We start from the raw sequence: 24,893 nt of genomic DNA on the forward strand, positions 1-24,893 counted from the left end.
GCCTTAAACATATTGGGTTGTGGTGAGATCTGACCCCACTGTTTTAACCCAACACAGCAATAATACATACTGCTAACAATAAGAAATACTGGAGGGAGAAGCACAGAAGAGCTGATTTTAGGTAAGTGAGGGTTCCCTAAGTGACTGAACCAGGCCACGCGATAATAGCAATCACATCGATACAGGGTAAGTAGTATAACAGCTGTGAAATAATAATGAAAATATGTATATAATTCTTTATATTGATATGGTATTCCATGAGTACACCATATCGGCCAATGCTAAAGTATTGGTATTTGTTTCTGTATCGGGAAGAGAAAAAAAGGTATTACAGATTTCTTTTGGTGGTGCCAACAAAAGGAGTCCACATATAAACAAAAATACTACCTTAAATGAAGCGAGCATGTATTCAAATGACTTGGCATTGGATTGGCCTGTGTCTGACTGGGAGTGATGAATAAGTAAAAGGAACATGATGTCCCAGGCAGGAGTCTGGCATTATGACCTCCTGGTGTCTCGTGATGAAGGGGGGAAAAGATCCGCCGCTGCCTTTACAGCATAAAAAAAGTAGCACAGCCAATCAGAGACTCCAGTTTCACCTCGTACTCACTGCCTCCTCCCCTTACACGTGCGCACACACAACTCAGTTACCAGAGAGCACAATAGGTCAGCCCTTCCTGTCAATCAAATGCACTATGAGTTCATTCGTTTGTCTGCAGGCCAGAAGCAGAGTGCTTAACTGGCTACAGGGTCACCTTTCCTACACAAGCTAAACTTCTTTTGGCTGTTTGGCATCAGTGACTCAAACTGCGGCTGTATACATAGACTTTAAACAATTAAACTTGTGTGCAGCTGAACCGCAACCCACAGTGATAACATACTTTTAATCTGAGAAATGTAATACAGGCAATGAGACCAGTCCTTAACTCCCTGAAATGTGATTTTGGAGCTTTATTTTTTAAATGACTGTGCAGCGATTCATTTAAAAGGATAAAGGTGAGACACAAGCCGCTGTAAACTGGCATCCCAGCTAATCCAGTGATAACCACTCACAGGCCTAATTGGCATGAAGACATGATGGCACTAAAGGTTTTAGGTCCACGTCTCTACGCTTGTGCACTCGACCAACTTTGTCCATGCAGTCTTTTATTCTAAAAAATTCAACATTTTCTGTTTATTCAGACCGTGGTTCCATCAGTTTTTAATCCTCTGAACAGCTGTTCCAACTCATTCTGCAGGCCTTGGGAAGAGACACAGAGAGAGAGAGAGAGAGAGAGCAGAGAGAGGGAGGGAGGGAGAGGGGGGAGGGGGGGGTGATCTGAGGGCCACCTCACCAAATATGTGTGAATGGTAAAGTTAACGCTCAAAAGGTCCTGATATTGATTACATTAATTTAATTAGATTTTCATATAAAACAAACTAGCTCATGCTGTCTCCTCTAAATATGACTTTGATGTTTTCATTGAAAACACTGCTCTCTGATAACGGCCGCTGGTGACGTAAGAAAAACATCATACATCCTCTTGGAGCAACATATAGAGCTGATAAGGAAAATTGTTTCGCGCGCGCTGCAGACTGGGAGGACAGAACAATAAGTCACGCGCGCTGAGAAGGTGACCTCAGAGTGGAGGTGACTTCAAACTGTTTGAAACCGACAAAGACAAGACAAGGACTTCACAGAGTTTTTTTTTTTAAATAAAGTGTCCAACGCAACTTCTGCTGCACGTGGAGGACGCATGGTCCAGAAGAAGAAGAAAAAAAGTGCAGCAAATGACGCAAAGTTGATGAATGAAGGGGATTAAAAGAAGACAAAATGCTACTGCAAAATAATGCCTTCCGTTTTCTTCATTAAAAACTGCAAAGTACGACATATTCAATAGAGCATAGAAGTTATATTGGTGACGTAACCCATCTGCCATGATCTGATTTTCCCGTTTCTCAAACTGCCCGGAACCGCTGCAGCTTTTTGGTGTAGTTGCGCTGCAAGGTTACTGCATTACAAATTGAGAAACAGGTTCCTCCTGGTCAGGCAATTTGGGAATGAATGTCGAAAAAAAAACAGTGAAGAGAACAACATTTCATGCAGTGTGTGCGAAAAGATATTCAGAGGTTTTGTGTTTTTTTTTTGCCATCGCCTGTCCTGCACACGTGCCTGAAATAATTCCTTCTGCAGGTCAGCGTGTAATGTAACCCCCCCCCCCCAAAAAAAAAAAACATTTTGTCATGATGGAATATGTAAATACACAGACACCTAATGCGGAATAAAAAGGGACTGAACAGGACTTACCACTAAGGCATTGTTTAGAAGGTGAGTAGGGTAATACTTTAGTGTGCAGAGGGTGTTAGGAGAGCAGGGGTCAGCGTCCAGGCGGGCACAAGGGGGCAGAGGGAAGGAATAAGTTAAAATGTCGCACCATGTGAAAACAGTGAGAGATGAAAACATAACGAGCTCTATCAAAGAATCCAACACACACATTTAATAATGCAAACAAGCCCCAAATCACTGTTTTTCAAGGTGCATATTTCTGCTGCGTCATCGTGGCCTGCAGGGAGCGGACACTTGAGACTTGGAAAAAGGCAACAAATGCGGACATAAAAGAATGGGAAAAAAAGAAGTGTAAACAAAGAGAAATATATATATATATATAAGAATTACAATCTGGGCAGGAAATTTGCAATTTAATGATAATATATAAGGGATGAATTATAGCCTAAATAAACATTTAAGAATCAGCTGATGTTTGAGTTTTTTTGAAAAAAAAATGTTTTACTTTTAAAGTTCCTTAATATAGATGTGATTTTAAGTCATTATTAAAAAGAAAAAAGAGAAGAAAAAAAAAACAGAAGTCAGACAGAACACACACACCTCCCAGTCATTTGCCTCCATTACGCAGCGTCCGTCTCGTCCGGCTCGCTGCTTCTCTAAGGCTTTTATTTTGTCGCAGTTAATAATTCATTTGATTGTTTACAATTGTTGCCGTATCCGAGGTCCAAACTTGATTTTTTAATTATTAACAGCAATTAAATAAACAAAATATGCATTTCCGTCTGCAGACTGAGCTGCGAGGGAATGCTGTGTGAGAAGTGTGTGTGGGTGTGTGTGTGTGTGTGTTGGGAGGGGGGGGGGCTGGAGCTGTTTGCATGGAGAGGGAAGTTGTTTCTTCATTTCACAACAAACACAAGATTTTTAAAAAATGACAAGAAACACAGTGTGAGGAGCTGCAGCTGCTGTAGCCGCTGACACACTGCATGTTCTAACAACGTGCAACATGTGCAGCACATTACACTGCATGAGCTTCTGTGGCCAATTAGTTTTGATTAAAGAACATTTACTTAGCAAAATAACAACTCCTTTAGTTCAATGGATTTCTGCAGTGAACGAGTATTTTACTCATTAGAATGCATCCATATACATATAAAGTCATCTTATCCACTAAAAGATTCAGCCTTGACTAATCAGCATAAGGGTCATTAAAACTATAAAGCAGATCATCTCACATATACATCCTCAATCTAAAGGAAATATGCTTTTTATTTTACCAATCTGCTTCAATTTGTCTTTTTATTTCTGTTTTGAGTGTCAGTCACTTTCACTCTCTGAGCTTTAAATGAAAACACCAAGATGCCTTGAAAAGCGTCCACAATATAATAAAGAATTGAAGGGAAATAATACAAATGTCCATTATCTTTCTGGTATTAAGGGAAAGGACACATTCTGATCTTAGCTAAGAATATTTTCAAATATAAACCAGACTTGACTTTTCCCCAAACATCTTGTCAGCCTCTGGTAGCAGACAGCGGAGGCATGTGATGGGAGGAAAAAGTCTTCTAATGTACAAATCAGGGATGAATTACACATCAAATGCACTCCTGACAGTCCAGTGTCAGATGAAGCCTGTAAAGGATAAACAAGTCTGCTTTAAGAGAGGGAGACTTCCAGCTGTTGTAGAATATGGTCAGGGGGTTGCCAGTCAGCCTGAATGAAGGGAAAAACCTCCAAAAAAAAGTCATGGAAAACTGAGGCTTAGCCTCAAAGACAAGGTGCCTTTTCAAATGTTTTCTCACAATTTAGGATTGTGTATGGCTTTGTAGTTCACAGGCTGGGGAGAGGATGACAGTTTGACTTTAAGATACAATTTTTTAAATAAAATAGGAGGGAACTGCTGAACACGTTTGATATTAGAAATGGAACATTTTTGCATGACTGTGGTGCATAAAGCTGAATGTGCCGATGCTGTAAAAACTCCCGGAAAAAGTTCTGAATGCAGCACAATATAATTCTGTTCATTTTCTCTCTCTCGCTAATGTTGTTTTTAGACTATGCATGCTCTGTTATGAAAAACAAGTCAATCTGAGCACATCTCAGTTAAAATGTGGTTAAACTACATGTTATTTTTACTTAATCTACAAATTAAAGTGGGCTACATCATTTGGGGATTATGTCTCGTGAATTATTTCCTTGACAAGGAAAGAAAGTGACTATGAAAATGTCGTGTGTTAAACACGAGCAGGGCAATCCTTTCAAACTACAAAACCAACATCACTTTATAGCTTTGAACGGGAAAGATGAGGGTTTAAAACTGAAGAAATGGGGTGCAGCAAACCTGCAGCAAAGAGCAATTTTAAAATGCAAGAACAGAGACATTTGTTTTAAGATCAGTCTCCACTCAGATAATATGAGCGCTTAAATCATGAAGATTGATGAAGATGAACACTTAAATAAAGGGAAAGATGCTGGGATGTTCAGATAACAAAATCAATGCATTGGGTGTCTATTCTTGCCAACCTCCTATCCTACTACAAATGTCAGCACTTGTTGCGTTCAAGGGCAAAACTTGCAAAACAATCAAAAGGTGCAGCAGAGCTCCAGAAAGAAAAAAAAAAACTTTTTTTTTTTTTTATAAGATGCAGTGGGTCTGGGCTGTTTTTATCTGGATGAAACAAACACACACTCCCATTCTCGCTCTCCTCCTCACACACACACACACACACACACACACACACACACACGCGCACACAAAGCCTACAAGCGCACACACACACACACACACACACCAGCTCCAATGTCTCGCTCCTCCCGGTCTCAGCTCCACGTGAAGACAGACCTAAAGGCGGCGGTGTGCGCTCTGCAACTCCTCTCACCGGACACAAACTTCGCGAGCTTTCGCCACTCGGAAGACATGTAGCAGCAGAAATATTACACTCAACTACAACTCTCTATCTGTCCCCTGCGCTCTGCTTCTTTCCCCACCTCCTGCAGGCTCCCCTCCTTCTTTTTTTTCTTTTTTTTTGTATATGAAATACATTTCGGGATAAGCGCCATTTTCTCTCCAAAACCATGTGCGATGGAAACGCGCAGGAAAGTTTCCTGCGTCACAAACGCGCTCCTAGGCGGGACGAGCGTCGGAGAGTTGGGGCGAATCTTAAGAGCGAGTAAGAGAGCAGAAAAACGAAGACAACAAATAAACACATGTGAAATAGCAGACAGAGCCAGTGCCATCAGAAAACCCGGCGTCCCCTTTACTGCCCACCCAAACAATGAAATAAGAAAAGCTGTTTTACCTGTGTCAGGCAGTACGGGGAGTACATGGTTTTTTTTTCAGAGAGAAGAATTGGAGAGCTTATTTAAGTTGGATGGAAGATCGGTATAGTGCTGCATTGCATTCGCTCGCCGTCCTGTTTCTCTCACTCCATGCTGCTGCAGCTTACAGTAACCCCGCCTTGAAAGTGAAAGCTTACACAAACTTTCAGGGAAAAAAAACTTTGTCTCCCTCCCCTCTCTTCCAAGCAGGACTTTTTTACCGCTCAGGACTTTTTTTTTTTTTTTTTTAAATAACGACTTCTCCTAAAAAAGGCGGCATTTTAATTTTTGAAGCAGAATTATCAAACTTGTTGTTGCGTGGTTGGCTTAACTTCTGACTTTTGAAACGGAAGAAATGGTTCTTTTAATGAATCTCTGCTGGCTGCCTGTCGCCCAGCAGAGTGTCCCTGCATATTTAACACGGTAAAGTCATTTTTTTTTTTTTTTTTTAGTTGCGTTTACTGACCTCTCCATTCAGTGTTATGAATGCACACAAAGGTGGGTGGGGGTGGGGGGGGGGGCGTGTGCTTGAATTTGTAGCTACTATGTTGTTACATGTAGACTTGAAAGACACACGTAGCCTAATTGCATCGAATGCAAAAAAAAAAAAAAAAAGGAAAAGTTCATAAACGAGAGGAGACGTATCCCTCACACATTGAGGCACTGTCTCCATGACGTCTCTGATTTGTTCACAAAATGTATGAGTCTGGCTCGTGCAGCTCAGTTGCATGAATAAAATATTGTGTTACATTCTGATTTGGGCATTTCAGCTCTTAAGTCTCATGCATTAAAGCTAAAGTTTGCACGGGCTTATATACTTAGATTCATTTGAATCGGCGCATTATCTCATCGCAGCTGCAAAGTTAAGACTATTTATTTACTGAACCAAATTTGACCCAGTCTGGAAGCCACAACTGTAGTTTAGAAAACCAGTGAAGTGAGTCCAAGCCAAACAGTGACTGCTGCGATCACCGCGCAAAAGAAAACCAGCAAACAGACATATATAATAACAGCCTCTGTTCTGAATCAAAATACTAAATGGTGCTAAATTGGGGTGAATGAGAAGACAGGGACTCTCACACACACACACACACACACACACACGCACGCACGCACGCACGCACAGAAGTGAGTGATGTATGTATCATATAAAAGTCAGAAAATGTTAAACCTCTTGGACTGCATCATGCGGTAGGCTACAGTAAGGACTTGGTGGGAGTGGAAATCATTGTGAAATTTTAGGCCTGCCGTTGGAGTCCCACAGATTTACGAGGCATGCTGCTTGTGCAGGTCTACCGCAAGCCTCTGCAGGAGAAACAATGAGATGAGGGCTCTGTGTGGCCAATTACAGCACAAACACTAACACACACACACACACACACAGGCGCACACGCCCGGGGACGCGGCGAAAAGCGGGCGCGAAGAGAGAGAGAGAGAGAGAGAGAGAGAGAGAGAGAGTGAACGCACGGACATAAAAAGTCAACATAACACCGGCATGACTTTCTGTTAAAGTAAAACTAATAAGAAACAGAGAGTGACACACCTCTCTGTTCCCCTCTCAGACAGGTGCAGTCTCTTTCCAACCATGCTGCATTTTAAAAGGATAGTCAGGGCAAACTTTTGCAGAAGAGTTATTAAAAGCGCGAGTGCAAAAGGTCAGAGCGCGCGGTTCACCCCCTCACCACCAGCACCACCACCTCTCTTCCTCCTTCTTTATGGAGTCGACTCGCATGCAACACACGCAAACACTCTCTCTCTGCCGTGGCTCCTTAAATGAGGCACACATTTAGTGGTCTGTGTGAGTAAATCTCTCATTTAGTAACACATGGTAGAGCCATATGCTTTGGTTGGTGGGTCTGCTGCGGCTCTGCGTTTTCACACGCCTCGAATATACATATTTACCACTGCTGGAAGGCTTCCCCCAGCAGCGCGGAGCGGTTCTACAGTTGCATTCAAAGGCTATCAAAGGGACTTGGTGTGCTGGTATGTTCTGTTCCTCTACTTCAGGGGAGCTTTGGGTCTGCACGACAGGTTGTTTAAGGATGGCAGTAACCGCAAAGTCTGCCTGGAACGATCACACAAGGTGTGACGGCACAAGGCTCGATGATGCCACACCTGGTTGTAAGAGGAGGCCGCTAAGGAGGAGAGAAGATGATGGGCAGGAGTGTGGTTGATTTGTTTGCAGGGGTTTGCTTAAACGACTTGTTCTCATCGTTAAAGGATCAAGACCAGATCAAGTCAGCGGTCAAGAGGTCACCACTAAAGCTCCTTCTTATGAGTTAGTTCAGCATTGAACTTGAGTTCATTGTTCACAGAATACACAAGAATATTTGTCATATTTTCTGTTTAGGTTCAAGTATTTTTTTTTTTATCAATATTTGTGCATTTTTTGTCCTTGTCAATATTCTTATTGTTCATATTTCTTTATTTAATTGACTTTTTACTTTCTAATGAAGACAACATGTAGCCTATATGTTTTGTCCAATATCCCTTGCAGATCTTGCGGTGTGATGTGGCATGCCTCTATATCAGATGTTTAAACTTCAGTACAATTAGTGAAAATTAAACTCTAGAGATACCTGTTCTGATACCATGGCAACAAAAACAAAAGTGCTAGGCAATACTGGGAAATTTCTTGTACCCAACATTGCCTGCACACTGTAAACATTTGCACACAATGACAACACTGTAACTCTCTCTCTCTATCACCAGCAGCAACTTTTGGTCAAACATATAAAGGAGGGTGTTCAGTTGTGATAAAAGTTATATTCAATCAATCTTTAAAATAAATAAATAAAATGCAGATCGAAAATTGACAGAGTATCATATGTGTTGACGACCTTGTAATTTTTAGCATTGATTTTGTCTGTTTGCAATTAAGAGCACTGTCTCATGTATCATTGACGTAAATTTGCAGTCACCAGATCTCAGCCCGCAGTGGAATATCTGAAGTTTTGGACTGACCTGACAGCTTTCTCCACCACCACCATCATCATCATAGCAACAAATGAGGAAAAATCATTTGGATCAATGGTATTTATCCCTCCTAGAGACGAGTACATTGCAATGCAAAAGTGCACTGTAGCTAAATCTTCTGTTGGTTTGTCCTTCTGTATGGCTGCGTCTGTATGTTTCTTTTGAATAAACTCTTTACCAGAGAAGGCTTTAGGTCATACTTTGATCTGTAAAGTGAGTAAAAGTGGCGGCCGGTGTGTGTGAGTGACTTTATTTTCTGTCTCCTCAAGCAGAAACCTGCAATTCCTATAAAGACAAAGGTACAAAACCTTTTAAGGGGATTCCCCGTAAAAAAAAAGATTGAAGATCTTTGTGTATGAGCAGAGTGTATCATTCTTTTAAGAGATTAGGGTTTTAAGGATTTAATAGTAAGCAGAAATGACTAAATCAATGACTTTTATTACTATTTATCTATTACATATGTTTCACTTTTTAACCTGTTGTTCTCTATTTTGTCATTTTAACCTCCTACTGAGAGATCATGCACTGACATTTTGTTGCACATCTGTGTGATGAAAATACAGTGTTGTATTCTATTCTATTCTATCCTTTTCTATTCTAATTAAGACAGGGATTTTCATTGGACGCTTTCACCTCATAGGGCCCCTGAAATCCTTCAAATGGAGCAATTTGACCAAAGAAATCGCTCATTTACTCTGCAGCTTCACATAGTTGGACATCTCTTTATTTTGATGTGGTAACATTTCACGCTCTAGAACTCTGCATGCAAAATAGGATGTTAAAACCCTATTTCAATAAGTTTCAAGATACCTCGTAAAAAAAGGTTGCACTGTCAGTCTAAGGGATGTTGAGAAGAACACAAGTATACGAAACACAAACAAACAAACACGCAGAAATACACACACGTGGAAGAAAAGAAAAGAAAAAGAAAGCAGTCGAGAAGCACATGGTACAAAGTGAAGCCCCCATCAGAAGACCTCCTGATGAGAAGCTGGAGGTGGACACCCTCCTGTGGATGATCTTGAACTCGCTGCCCCTGGAACCCAATCCCAGCTTCACTGACGCTCCTCCCCCTCCCCCATAAACTCTCCCTCTAGCAGGCGCTCTACTCAATTACAGCCATAATGGTTCATTTCTGTATGCCGAGACACACGACACACTGTAGCAACCCAGATTCTCTGTGAGACTTGGCGTAACGTCTCAACTCTGGGAAACAAAGCCTGTAGCCTAGAAAACTGGCTCCTACCTCATTAACAATCACTTTTCAGTCATCCACATACCTACCCCCCTCACCCCAGTCTTATTTCTCCTCTCCCACTCCTCATCGCTTCTCTCCTGTTTTTACAACCATTCCATATCATTTGGATCATCGTAAATCCACTGCGCTCTCTGACTGAATTTCTCTTTTGTAACAAAAAAAAGCTGCTCACTTTCTTTAATTCTGTGTTACTTTTGTTTTTATACAAGCAGGCGTGCTGTTCATTATCATCATCATTTTCACTCTCATGAGGTGAGGGTGCTTTGTTGAAGTTACAAAGTCCCCCCCCCCCCCACCTCCCTCACACACACACACACACACACACACACTTTTTTTTTTCTAAAATGTGCGTGTGGAAATAATGATTGTAATGGTTTGCAGCTGAGTAGAGGGAGCTGTGAATGACATTATGATTGCGGTGCAATTACCACGAGCATGAAAACAGACTGTCAGTCATAGTAACGAGTAATGACTCAAATAACACATTTAATACCAACACATGTAATGATAATGATAAAATAATAAAATAATAATAATAATAATAACAATAATAATAATAATAGATGCATACCCTGTATGAATCTGATACTACAAAGCATTCAGGCATCCCAGGACCTCTGGAGGGTTCTTCGTTCAACAGAAAGGTTTCGGTTGCCTGAAATGTAACACAAAGTCATTCATTCATGAGTTGACACTTTTGTACGTTCAGGAAATTTAAAAACACACATAAAGCTGGCTACATAATGCATAACGATTTTGGATGTAAAAATCCTCCTTATCCTGCTGTTTCAGAATGACTTATTAATGTACCAAGTCCCACCACCATGAGAAACGATGTGTTTTATCTTTAAGTTCTTCTCCAGCACTTATTCTCATACACACAGTGTGTGCTGCCTGCCTGCCTGCACCCATATGCTTGCTGTAAGGCCTGAGGCCCGGCCCTGACAGTCACCCAGAACTTGAATGGGGAGCAAAGTGTTTAGCTGCCGTCCCCGCACACAATCCTCTGACACAATGGTACTTCCTGTCCCTGCTGTTTCACCTGCATGGTCACTTTTCTGTCAGCGCACACTGATTCAGCACAAATCATTCACACACACACTGATACACATACTCACATACTACACACATTCAGGAAAGGCAAGCCCATACAGGGACATACATCTCTGCTAAAACAAGTTTTTGGCTGCGCTACAGGCCCTACACTGCATCCACTGATAGATGCAGCTAAGTTACTTATTCTAAGTGTTTGTTTCTATTCAGCGCAGTTCATTTGTATGCTGTGGGACTCGCCGGCACACAGACTTGAGCTCTGAATGAGCAGCCATTGCAGTTCTGCTGAGGAAGCCAGGCCAGACAACATGGATGGGAGGGAACGACTTACTTAGGGTCTGCATCAGGGATGGGAGTTCTGCCTGGTTAGCTGGCCTGTAGCTATTACTTTTAAGTCCAAGCTACTACAAATTGGTTTTTCGCCGGGCTAAATTTGAACGTCTGTTTTGGAAATCAACTAAAGCTGTTAGGCGAATGCTAAAAATGGCTAGGTTGATAAAATAACTCCAGTTCTGTGAGGAAGGAAGTTTAACTCACAGGAGCTTTGAGTTTCTTGATAAAGGAGAGGAGGGAAAATAATCCTGTTTTCCATAACTTTATGTTCTTATTTCTTAACATACCCCAAGCAGAAACAAACACACCCAAAACAGGAATAAACATTACTCGTTGCCAGCAACAAAATGTAAAGTTACACCGTTTAAACTGGCATGTGTGGAAAACAATTTTTTCAGAGAATCCAAACAGACGTTAAGTTACTTAAGCATGTACATGTGCACCAAAATACACACGCACACGGTGACATGGGATTGCACTTGTACAAATACATGTGCAGACCCATGCATAAACACACAGCACTATAATAAGTCCCAGACTTGGGCTCACCGAGCTGCGGCTAGAGACACAGGCTATTCATATCCCTGAGAATGAGAGGTTACAGCTTGAGTCTTTTCCCTTTTGCTCTAACACAGGAAGGGCATCTGTGCGATTTCATCCCATGTCTGTGGCAAAAAGGTCGAGCAGGGAGAGAATTAACACAAGATTTACCTTAGTTCTGTTTGAAATGGTGAACTTGCTCACATTAAGTAAAGCAAGAGCAACATGACACGTTATACTAAGTTAGATTTCAAGTCATCCGAGTCACTAAGGAAAAACATTCTTACGTTCATTCTAAGCATCCGACCTCTAGCCTGTCATCGTTAATATGTGGGGAAACACTGGAGGGGAACCATTTGAAACCATTTGTCCCACTAAATGGTGCCCTTGTCATCTCCCTGGCTTTTGGTTAAGCTCTTAAACTGCCTGGACCAGCTGTAGAATATACGCTGTTGGTAATCACAGACCAGCACAGAATTAGGCGCAATGCTAGCGCTAGTTGACTGAAGTTGAAAAGTACTTTGTGCTGCGCAGAAATGTATGGCCTTCCGTGTAACTTAAAAATGGAAGATGATATGATAAAAACAATGACTACATCTGCAATCACTATCACTTTGGACTCATTGTTTGATGTCACTTCCTGCAGCCCTGACCCCTTTGTCCCTCTCTCTCTGAGTTTTATGGAGCATGGTATCAATCATTATTAATCATTCATATGTGTATGTATATATATATATATATATATATATATATATATATATAAATTATAATTCTGAAAGGGTCTTAAGATATTCTAAATATTTCAGTTAAATCTGAAAATGCTGGCTTTAGTTAGTCATTTTACCTGCACAATCAATGAAACAACAGTCTGCAATGTGAATTACACTTTTTGTAGTAACTAAACAAAAGAGAATGTTCTTCTGCCTCCGCAGTTAGCCTTAGCTCAACTGAGCTTAGTGTCTTTCAGCTCATTGTTTTTGTTTTCTGCCCTGAAATTTTGCTGTCACAAATCACTGTCACATCTCTAGCCTTCTGTTTGCAGAGGAGAAAAAGCTCTTAAATCCACTTCCCTGCCTGCCTAGCTCCAACAACAAAGTTAGCAAAAGCTAGCGTACATAGTGGAGTATTTAGCAGCAAAACAGCCTGAAATATCTCTAAGAAGTAATTTGGGGACCGTAATGGAGCCAAAAAGACAGTAAATATCATAACTCAACATTTTGTCAGCTTGATTTGTATCTAAGCAATCATTCTGATACGTTAGCCATATTATAACAATTGAAAGATAATTATACAAAAGTCAAGTATTCAGAACTTGTTTACTGGCTAATGTGCAAAAATTGTGTTTTTGATTTTTACCTGTAATGTTTGAATAATTTTTCTATCAGACCTAATCACAAACTCATACATGAAGTCCTGATGTTACAGTTTAGCCTAAGTCTTAGGAGTAGAGCCTTGGGCTCAGGGGTTGTTCAGCTAGCTTAACACATTAACAGTACACATGAGGAAATAACTTGCATTGCTCTTACCAAGGTAAAAACTACAACTACTCTTTCTGGGGTGCACAAATGAATCACTGTGTTTCTCTTGCATTCACATTATTGTAAAAAGGCACGATGGTGAAGAACATTGCAACTTCAGAGTCAAAGAGAGATTTCAGAAGGGAGGGAAAATTCACTGTATACCAAGAAAGGGTTCAAGCACTTTTTTTAAATAGGGTTATTAGCACCTTTGAACAGAACCAGGTTTACAGTTTGCCCAGTTTCCGTTCTATTTGTCGAGCCAGCTGAGTCAGGCAAACCGTAGGAATTTCTGGTTGTAATGTTGTGTTATTTTCAAAGCATTGCTAGTTGCTAAACATGTGGAAAGCATGCTGCAATGACTGTGTATGCAGAGTTTCTCTGTTGTATTTCTTTCTGAGTTTGTGTTTTTTATTTTGGGCTTTTAGGTCTTTATTGTAGGAGAAGACAGCGGAGAGAGTCAGATAGAAGGATGAGAGACTCGGGGATGATATGTGACAAAGTGCACAGGGTGAAAGTAAAATCTGGGACGCCCACTTAGAAGACTATAGTCCTTGTACATGGGGTGCAAGACATAACCACTAGGCTATCCAGCACCCCCAGTTTGTGGGTTTTTGACTATACATCTCTTATGTATAAGCACATTTGGTTTGGCTTTCAGCCGCATGTTTTTTTGCAGTTTATCTCTGTTATTGTATTTGTTTTGGACTTTTGTGAGTGTTTCTAAATTTGCAGTATTGTCTGAATATGTGGCCTGTTTTCCAAATGAAAATCTTTTGTTGGTCACTGTATGATTGACCAATGCATGATGTTGCAACACTTTGCATGCTTACTTCAAAACAAAGTCATATCATTCATTGCACTGAAAATAGCTGAACACATATAAATATGTTCCACCCTCCTTTGTCCATGTCATCACCATCAAACACAGAGACACACCAGCACATAAACACACTGGGTTTCCATATTTCTGGACACACAACCATAAGTTGCAGGTATCCTTACAACCTCAACCTTCTGATCCTTCCACCGGGGCGTCCTAATCATTCACAGCATCGATTCTGTAAGCGCAACACTTTCAAGAACATCAGAGGTTTTCTTTATTTGGACCGCAAACCATAACTGACATCCTCCCAGTCCCACTTCATTCAGCCTTAATTGTATCCTCATTCTTCACCTGGTAACAAGCTAACAAACCTGTGCAGATGTGGCAAGCACATCAAAGAGAGGGAGGGATGGGAGGGGGAACTTGTTTGTAGAAAAAAATGTGTGGGGGAATATGAAAGGGGAAATTTACGTTGTGTGAGTCCAAGCCAGCGCCACCTCAGGGAGAAATGCTGGAAAAATGTGATATTTTACACCTGCATCTCAGGAGGTGAGGAATGAGACAGGGAGCAGGGGAGGCGGTAATTAGAGGAGAGTGTGTGTATGTGTGTGTTTATAAAGGATTTTAGTGTGTTTCTGGGGCTTGCCACTGGTTCTTTTTCAGCTTTCAATTTGGTAGACTGTGTTGATGCCAGATTATTAAAAATGCTAAACCTGGTTACGAATGCTATGAAAAAAAAAGTGTTGAAAATTTAAACAAATATGCTAATATTGTTTCAGTGATAAATAGCTGGCAAGCTCTATTTAATGAATAATGCTATTGGCTCTAATTCCTCATTAAGGCCCTAAAGTGGAGAGAGGGGAGGAAAAATACATGTATTGTTGTTGTGATTTTTTTTTTTTCTTTTTCCAAATTAAACTCGGAAGGCAAACGATACCAACACCTTCCCAAATTAAGTAGGTTCAAATTACCCGGTTTAGCAGCTGCTGTGCAGTCTGAGCTGTCTTTTGAAACCAATTAATGTGAGGGTTAAGTCTTGATAAAGTAATTGAGGCAGAGGTATAAATTAGATGTGAGATAGAAGAGTGTTATGTGAGCTGCCTGAGCTTGATGAGACAAAGTAAAGCTTCCTTTACACTGGAAAAATACCAATCTCTAAGTATTGGCATTATATATTTGACCACACAAATTAAACCATCCTGATACACCTGTTTATATTTCAATAGAGTCACTTTCTTTTTTAAGAAAGCTCAAAAACGGCCTCTTCTTTTCGCCCACCTTCTCGTCCATCCAGCCCCGGCAGATGGCTGTTCACCAATGAGTCTGGTTCTGCTCGAGGTTTCTTCCTGTCAGAGAGAAGATTCTCCCTATCACCTGATGCCAAGTTCTCGCTCATAGTGGTCTTTGTAACTAAAGTAACAAAGAGAACAGCTAGACCTGCCCTTTGTGTATACTGTCATGAGAAAACTTGTTTTATGATTTCACACTATTTAAAAAACGATTGAATCATTGATTTATTATTGACTGATTAAAACTGCACTGAAAACAGTGAGATAACTCACTCCAGAGTTTTTCTTTGTTTTTTTGTTTTTTTAGGGGGGATGCAAATGTACTTGTGTACATTAGCAGAACACACTTCACTGCAAGTCAGGCAGCAAAAGGACCCTGTTGTGGCTTCACCTGGAACAAATGCTCTGGACGAACATCATTAGGGCTGAACAATATTGTAAAAGAAGTCAGTGAAACTGCAACATCTTTCCTGTCTGTGATATAAATGTAATTGTGATTAGAAAACAAATAGGAAGTTTTTCCAATAAGTTCTGCCTCAACAATAAATCCCTTGCCAAAGTTGTGAGGGTGTCTGAATTGATTGAAATATATTTTAAATAAATCATACTATACCATCTTTTATGAATGTTTCAAGGGGACAAAACAAAAACTAGTGGCATTCTGAACACAGTGTGGTTTTGGGTTGTACACTGAAAATGGATTTAATAATGTGTGTTTACATCAATATTTACAGTCTATGGTTTACACTCATTTAATTAATTGGGTACTCCACGGAAATACCATATTTTACACGATAAGTTCAGTCATTTTTTAAATGGGTCTCTCTAAAGACGGAGCAACAATAACTCTATGATATCATCCAGGTTATCTTGAATGAGGCTTTATACTAGAATGTATCTGACAGAAAGCATTTGGTTATAAACTGGGCAAACAGAACGTGAAAGATGAGGGCATTCAGCGAGAAGGGAAGGTTTAGCAAACAATTTTATCAAGCTGCATTATGGGAATTAATGGAATCCAGCTTTTTCTGAAACCTATAGGTAGAGACTCTTACTCTTGGCGCAGGTGTAATAATATAATCAGTGAGTCCCAGAATGTTGTTTCCTTTATGAACAGGAAACTAAAGAGAGAGTTGCCTATATTAATTGGGGGTTAAAGTGGTTATTAGTGCTGCATTTGAGATTATTCAAACACCAACAGTAATGGCCCAAAGCTGCTAACTAGATGTGGTCCTGTGCATCATGGGCTAGGGGCATTAAAATAAAGGGGTTCATTTGATTCAGAGAAAAAAAAACGCTATGCCCCAAAGAGCAGGGTGTGTTACATTTTGTGGGAAATTAAATGTCATTGAGACTACTTTCTAATAAATAAATAAAAAATGTCAAATACTTTTAAAGTGGTGACAACTAGCACCGAGTCATATGAAGAAAAACATCTTATTTGATTTAAAGTGAACTTTTAGCCTTAACCAGCATCAGAACAGTTTAAAAGTAAATAACCTGACAAACTGAACCAAGCGGACTCTCCTAATGTTTATGCTGTTTGAGTTTGAAAATCAGAGTTTCCATGTTAAAAGCTTACACACTACACAAACTATCAGAGCCAGCTTGAAGTCTTGTTTATTATTGCAGGAAAATGCCAAGGCCAGGACAAGCATTATAGCATAATATTCAGTATAAAGTAAGGGATGACATCACTGGCAACAAGAGCCAAGAGAGAAAGATCACACACGTCTGGAAAACCGCTTTTCTGATCACCACGAGGAAGGCAGCACACACACACACACACACACACACACACACACACACACACACACACTAAGGATAATTACACAGCTATGTACACAGTATTACATGAATACTGTGTATGTCTCATATGCTCTGATCCTTTACATCATGTATGCTGACCATGAGAGAGCATTGGGGACCTCTAATATTCATTTACTTAAATCTAATTTAGCTATTACGACGATCTTATGTCTATTAAAGCTTAAATTTGGGACAAAAGAGTGTGCCATGTTTACAGTTTTCCATTTGCTTTTCCACATACTTGTAAAAGTCCCTCACCTGTGGATCCCTCTGTATAGATCATCTTTACTCAAAAGTGAAGATTAAGTGTTTTTTTTGTGTGTGTCAGAGATGGAGCATCAGCCTCGGGGGAAGCTAACAGATTTCTGACACTGATTGACAGATGCCTCCAGTGCATTCTGACTAAACTAACATGCAACTGAAATATTTGGCACAAATTCACAATACATCGTCTCCTTCTTTTTAAAAAAAGAGGTGAGTTGCTGCTATAAGTAGGAGAATAACAAGCTGAGATAATCCCATGTGAGGCCTGTCCTGAATTCTGTATCATTTTTACTGATGAGCTTCTTGGGCAGCTGCCATGTCAGCTTGGATGCTTGTAAACAAATAATTATTCATACTAATAATCTTCCATATTCATGTGCAAATAAGATCCCTTCCTGCTATCTGTGCAGCTTCAAGGTTGTATGTGGGAGGTTCCCCTAACTAAAGCCTGACTTGACTCATTTCATGCCAAAACAAGAATTTCTAAGGGTCAAGGATGTGTAAGCTGTACATCATAAATCTGTATTTAACAGACTTATTATAACTTATTTTTTTTAAACCCACATGGACTACATTTAAATGAACGCTTTATGCCCTGATAGGGAATATTTTTGCCTTTTAAAACAGACATTCTGTAAAACCTAAGTAAAATCTCAATTGTCCCTGAATCCTTAAAGAGAGCTAAATGTGATAAGGTATTTAGGCCAGGCCTAAAACTTTAGCTGTGATGTCACAGGATTTCTCTAAATTACTTGAATAAATCACCTGCTTCATGAAGGAAACGGTATAAACTGCTGTGCGTAATTACGCACAAACCAAATAGGCGCATAATTGAATGTTGGCGCAAAAAAAGTTCCATCCTCTTAAAGCCAAATGATTCACATGTCTCTATGTAACCTTTACAACGCTTCTTGATTAGCTGCTTACACTGTATGACATGCGATAGCTCGTATCATATATGTGGCTATTAATAGTTTGCAGACGGGCCCACATTAGAGACCAATGCAATGAGAGACCTCATGTTCTCCATGTGGATAAAACGGCAGAAGGCGGTGAACTGAGAGGGCTGGACACTGATTTGACAAGGAGGCTGTTGTTTGGCAACATGTCATATAACTATAAAAACGAGGGGATTTATGTTTTCTTAACAGTAACAACAACATATAATGTACATGGAGCATTCAGGAAGGTGACGCTTTTGAAATCAATATAAACATCTGACATCAAGTTTAACAGCAGGAAGGTGGAAGGACTTGGGACACTTTTTTGATGACTGTTACTCATTACCTATGCACGAAAAGAGTGACACACAAGAAGTACAAGTTGGGTAACTCAGCATACTTAACTTAGCTTTAAAGTTCTGTATCGTTTTATCTATGAACAACTGAAATGCATCTGACTGCTTTAAAGAGCAAATTATTGGTTTACATAGCACGTACCATTGTGGTGTGTGGAGATGTGCCAACTCTCTCAAAGACCCATTTTCCACTCTCAAAAAGTTCGGCTTCCAAAAAAAAAGTGTGTGGGAGAGAGCAATCCGCTCGGTTTCTTGTTCAGCTGGGCCTTAAACCGGAAGCAAAAGAGTCCTAAAACACGGCCTGCTGCATGGTAAACATTGTTTTATTTTAATTTGTGGTCAACTCTTCTCAGTCCGGGCAAAGGAGGATCAGCGCCGAATAATCCAAGAGATCTGCTTCCCGACTTTTTCATACAAGGTGTTTTTCTTCGGGTTCAACTCGTGATATTTCCATGAGAGTCGTCAATGTTCGCGCGCGCTGCTCACTCTCTCCCTTATCTGTCCCGGTAACGTAATGTCCACCGAGTACTCGCGCTTTGCGCCACCGACACAGTTCCCGTCTGAGCCCGAGTGCCAGAGCAGGAGTCTGGCTGTGCACCCACAGTAAGTAGCTTGCACTCTTATGCTTACGCGCTCACAGAATCAGCTGTTGCTCCTGCAGAGGGGACGACACCGCGCGCGTCGCCTTGTGCATGCTCCGGTTCTGCTTGGGGGTGAAATACGGAGCACCACGCCGGGTCCAGCGATCCCACCTGCTCCTCAGTGTCGGGGAAAGTTGCGGAGAGAACAGGCGAAATGAGACAAAACAAAATCCAGCATGTGGCAGCGCGAAAGCAGAGTTTATGGGACCAGCGGTATACCTGGAGGGCAATGCCAGTCGGGACGGTCTGTAGGCTGAATAGTAACAAGGAGATGAAACTAGCGTGTCCCTGTGAAAGACAACGAGCAGCAAAAATGAAGTAAACAAGAGTGGAAAAGCGGCGCGGCTGCACGCACGCACCGGTGGGGACGTGCGGTGTCCTGCGGCCGCGGCCGGAGAAGCGGAGCGGAGTGCTGGTGAATTATTAATAACCCGAGCGGTTCACAGTCTGTCGTGTTCAGTGAGTAACCAGGGCGGCAGCTGGGGGTTTAGAGGAATTAAATACGGGCTCAGAGTAAACCATGGACGCAGGGGATTAGTAGCTCTCACCGGCAAAAGTGTAGGGGCAGCTCGGGGCCGACGGAGAGGGCGGGAGGCAGCAAACGGAGCTTCTGATAAACCCAAATATTTTCCCAGTTTGTTTGATTCAAAAAGCAAGACGCTTTTTTTTTTTTTTTTTTTTTTCTTTTTTTTAAATGTTTTTATTTAAAAGTGCAGACATTGACGTCTGTCATTCAAAATGTTTGATCTCCAACTGATCCTCTACAAACCCGTTATTTAAGTAACAAAAAAAGGTGCAGACTATAGTCCTTTAAGCTGCATTTTTAATATTTCTTGAAAGATGTTAAGCTGAGACCAGTTGGGATAACAAGGCTGCGCAACTTAAGGCTTGCTCTTTTTTTAATGGCGAATTACTGCACACATATATATATATATATGTTTGCAGTGTCAGTAATGAGAAGTTTTAGTTGAATCTGTTATATTTTTCAGAACATGCAGTCGCACCTTTGTTTTCCACATTTTTAGATTCTATACGCACATTAAACACTCCAAACTGGACAACAAAAGCTAAAGTTCACAATTATAAAATCATGTTTTTTGTTTTTTTTTCTATTCAGGTGAACCTGTAATAAGGAGTGATTTGGTAAGAAAGGAGCAGGTGCACGCCTCCTGGCCGGAGCTTGACCACAATATTTATTCAGCAGCACAAAATATCAAATTATCTCTGGACATGTTGATAGAATATCAGCATGATAGGCGTCAGGAGAGACTGGCACAGTGCTGCATAATTTACAAAAGTTGCGTTTGACCTTTTATGGGAAATGAAGCTCTTAACGGAAGTGCGCAACTGCAGACGTCATGCAATAAAATGATGAGCTCTGGCAAAATGGCTTCCACCTGCCACCAATTTAGTCTGTATTGGTTCAACTTGATCACTTGACAAACAGACAAATAAAAAGCGTATGGGCTCGGAGTCACAGAGAGGAGAGCAGCTGAAATGTTGCTCTCAGAGGGATCCATGAAGCTCTACATTTCCCTGAAGCCGCAGTTTCATTAACAATACCACAAAGGGCTTAGAGGAGAGTCCTACTTTTATAAAGATTCAGTTAAAAAACAACACTACATTTAGGACGTTTTAACTGAAAAGAGAACCTCCCAAGTTATATGGATGATTCATATTTATTTCAGCACACAAAAAAACATTTATTTTCCAGGTTTGCCCTTTTCATACTGCCTACAACATCTGACTGTTATTATCAACATGAAGCCACTTTTCTGCATTATTTGATATCATAAAGATATATTCACTTCATGTATGATTAAATATAGGCTATCAGAGATCTCTTCTCAGTCATTCTAAAATGTAGATGTAAAATACAGCAGAAGTATTGTAAAAATAAAACAGGCTTTCTTTAGATAATTAATATTTCAAAGTGTCTTATAACTTGATAGAAACATAAACGGGACATTTTATTGTTTTGTTTCCAACTTTTAGGTATTATTTTCTTATTTAAAATACACGCACATGAATAAAAAGAAATACCGGCTGTTTGTGTTTCAGAGGAAGTCAAAGTTTTGGTGTCATTAAATATCGAATTTCTGTCATGGAAATGTCATGTCAAAGAACCAGCAAGGAATTATTGCTTCGACTTGTATTTATTATCATTTTACTACAACTTATTTCAGTTCACTAATATATTTGATAAAAACTTTTAGCATTAATTCTACAAATTCTGTCAAATGGATGAGCAATAGCCTATTTTAACAAACGCATTTCTAAATACATACAATGAATTATTTAAGCAGCACATATGATTTGTGTGTGTGTGTGTGTGTGTGTGTGTGTGTGTGTGTGTGTGTGTGTGTGTGTGTGTGTGTGTGTGTGTGGCCTTCTGGAGTGAGCGCGGCCTGCAGGAGAGCCCAAGTCTTCATCACAAACTGTTTCTGGGCCTTTATAAACTCAGTCATTTGTTAAACTGAGCGCACGAGCACGACCACAAACAACTTAATTACCTTAAATGAAGTCAACCTGCACAGACTTTCACTTTTGGGTAAATTCTGCTAAAACTAGAAGGCTGCTAAATGCTGCCTAATGCAAGCATGCACGTTAAAACAGAGAATAGGATAAATGGTGGGAATCATACTTTGCTCCTTTTAATACTCATTGTTTCCAATAGGCCTAATGGTAGTTTTATTTTATTTTGGACATGTTTGACCTAATGCTAGCTTTTCTGCAGTTTTAGATGAGAAGTTAAACTAAATGCATCAATTCGATGAATTAATCTGCTTAGTGATGTTTTTAATGCCCGGTGATTTTATCGAACACACATTTTAGTAATGTGAAAGTCTGGATTCATTTGAAAGTTTTAAGACAGATTAATGAGACCATTTTAACAGACCAATATGTTAAAAAAAAAAAAAGAAAAGAAAAAAAAAAGAGTTGAACAGAAGGAGTCATATCAGAGACCCTGAAGGCCGCATTTCTTAAACCATGAAGCCTTTAATGGTTTCGCGGGGGGAAAGATAAACTGTCATGGTTCCTGATATTATGAGCCTTCTTTACAATGCAATCAGGTTAACATGACCCCGAAATGTGAAGAGTTACATTTCAGATTTGAGATATTTGTTCATTGTGATGCTACATCATCTCTTGAGGACATCCCTTCAGGCACTAACTTCTTGGGTGTATGTATCTGTCAACACCTTGCCATACATCCCGCGTGCACAACGCAGCTTGATGGTCGTTTTCAAACGGCAGCTCGCGCTCATTTGCAAACTTATTTTTCCTCTCCTCTCGTGCTCCTGTATACCGTCTCTCCCCGGAGCTTTACACAATCCGGGGAAACAAAAGTTACACTAGGCAACGGCCCGGCGAGGAATGCTGACCTTGGCACGGACAGTGGAACAGGCCCGACTCACGGCCATTCTCTCGTTTCTTTTACCGTGAGTTAAGACGCATTTGACCCGCGCCAACTTCCAAGAGGAGCCAGTGTGGTTACAGAGGCAGACTGAAGCTATAGAATGCTGCTGCTGCTGCTGCTGCTGCTGGTGCTGCTGGTGGTTTGCACTGACTGACCCAGAAGAACTGCTGAGGAAATGTGGAGAAGGAGAAGCATTAATGGTCAATGTTACAAGATGTGAAGAATACCTGGATGTAATGGCATCTTAAGTTCACCATCACTCTGTCACGATCAAACGACAAACATCAGCAAAGTCTGCGAAGTTCCAAAAACTTCACTGCATCAGCCACATAATACAACACTGTAATGATAAATTAAAAAAAAAAGAAAAAAAGATAAAAACCGAGTTGAAAAACAGAAGCAAAGCTTAAGGTAATGGTGGAAATGCACTTGAGATTTGTTACTTATGTTGCATTTCAGAAATAAGTAATTTAAAGTAAAAATCATACAAATGTTCTTCCTAAAATAACACAAAAATGTTTGGTACAAGAAAGTACTTAATTAGTACTTAAAGGCAACTTCATTATATTATTAATAATAAATAATTAGTAAGAGTTAATTTTGTTACATCATGTTTTTAAATCATGGTGTGGTTGAATCACATATCATGTTAATTGTTGTATTCTAAAAAGTTAGATAGTCATACAATCAGCCTGTAAAATCATAAGTAACTTCAGCAGTCAGATACATGACGTGCGTTAAAAACTACAATATCGTGTTGTACAGACATTTAGGTTGGGAAAACCTTAAATCAGCTAAACTTGGCAACATGTGAAGTAAAAGTTCACTCAATGAAATTCAAGCAGAGGAAAATCAATTAAGACCCAGAGCCAGACTTATCCTCATCAAAGTCTGGAAAATTAGACATCTTTTTTATTTTTTTTCAATGGTTGCAGGGTGTGCAGAGTCAAAAAGGGAAAGATTATAACGATTAAGTAACTGCACAACTGGTACTTATTATTAATGCTAATATATTAAAGTAAAAACAACTTTCAGGGTATGAGAGTAAAATAAAGAAGAAGAAGGCCATTCATATAATAAATTATATTTGTTTAATTTGCTGGATCAATGTAAAACAAGGTGGTGAAACGCGGTAACGCAAGATTTGACTTAAAGTTGCTTTCCTCAAATATAGAAGTAATATGTGTAAATGTGTGTGTGTGTGTGTGTGTGTGTGTGTGTGTGTGTGTGTGTGTGTGTGATAATAGATCTTGCAGATGGAAGTTAAAGTCTTTTTCAAATTCTTTTTCCTTCTTCAGGAAAACAATTTTACATTTTTATTGGGCATCAATAGTAGATCTGATCAGTTTTTTATCAAGGTTACATTTTTCTCACGTACAGCTGATTGCTTTGGCATAAACTACACAGTAAACACACACTCACTCACACACACACACACACTCAGACACACACATACACACAATCCACCTGCAGGCCGATTGGTGAGATTAACAACACCTGATGGAGAAGGCTGATTGGTGGAGCCTCAGGCCCTGCAAACCTCGGATTGGCCCTGCAGAGAACCTGGCTAAGTGATACTGAGCATTGTGTGCGCGTGTGTGAGCCTGTGTGTGTGAGAGAGAGACTGCCTGCGTCTCTCAGGGTATCCCACACTCCCCTGCCTTATCAGGCGGCTCCACGGCAGCGCTAGAGGAGTGCAGCTCTCAGGAGGGCAGAGCTAGCAGCACACTGCTTATCTTCCAGCAGCAAGGAGGGTTTATAGGTCTGATTAACTCACTGTTTGTATGTGCTGTGTATATGAGAAAAGAAGAGAGAGCCGGGATGTGTTATAATGTTGTGTGTGTGTGTGTGTGTGTGTGTGTGTGTGTGTGTGTGCATGTTGTTTATGCAGCAGTGGCCGGGTAAGTGGATGTGAGTGTGAGAAAGGTGTTTACTCAAGAGCAGTAAGCACTTTGTGTGTCACACAGTGAATGATAACACACACACACACACACACACACTCTTGTTTCCTCAATGAAGCGCTGCTCTTCAGAGGCACCCAGGAAGCAGCACAAAGGGGTTGAGTGTTGGACATGAAAATATACTGTG

The 24,893-nt window shown here is 40.4% G+C and overlaps 1 protein-coding gene across 7 annotated transcripts in view; it reads right to left on the reverse strand.

Moving 5' to 3' along the window:
- Positions 1 to 22,013, reverse strand: part of nfixb (nuclear factor I/Xb) — a 129,650-nt gene extending 107,637 nt beyond the window's left edge. Inside the window, exons 1-3 of one of the 7 annotated variants that reach the window (XM_020650473.3) lie at positions 18,886 to 22,013; positions 10,387 to 10,470; positions 2,288 to 2,323 (exon numbers count right to left, since the gene is read on the reverse strand). In XM_020650473.3, coding sequence (XP_020506129.1) covers positions 2,288 to 2,323; positions 10,387 to 10,470; positions 18,886 to 18,888 — 123 coding nt within the window. In that variant the 5' untranslated portion in view covers positions 18,889 to 22,013. Of the gene's footprint in view, positions 1 to 2,287; positions 2,324 to 5,562; positions 6,009 to 10,386; positions 10,471 to 18,885 lie in introns of those variants that run through there. The other 6 variants (XM_020650475.3, XM_020650479.3, XM_020650493.3 and 3 more) reach the window with 6 other exon arrangements.
- Positions 22,014 to 24,893: the final 2,880 nt, after the last annotated feature.

This window comes from Labrus bergylta, chromosome 16, assembly GCF_963930695.1.
Source record: "Labrus bergylta chromosome 16, fLabBer1.1, whole genome shotgun sequence".
Classification (NCBI taxonomy): domain Eukaryota; kingdom Metazoa; phylum Chordata; class Actinopteri; order Labriformes; family Labridae; genus Labrus; species Labrus bergylta.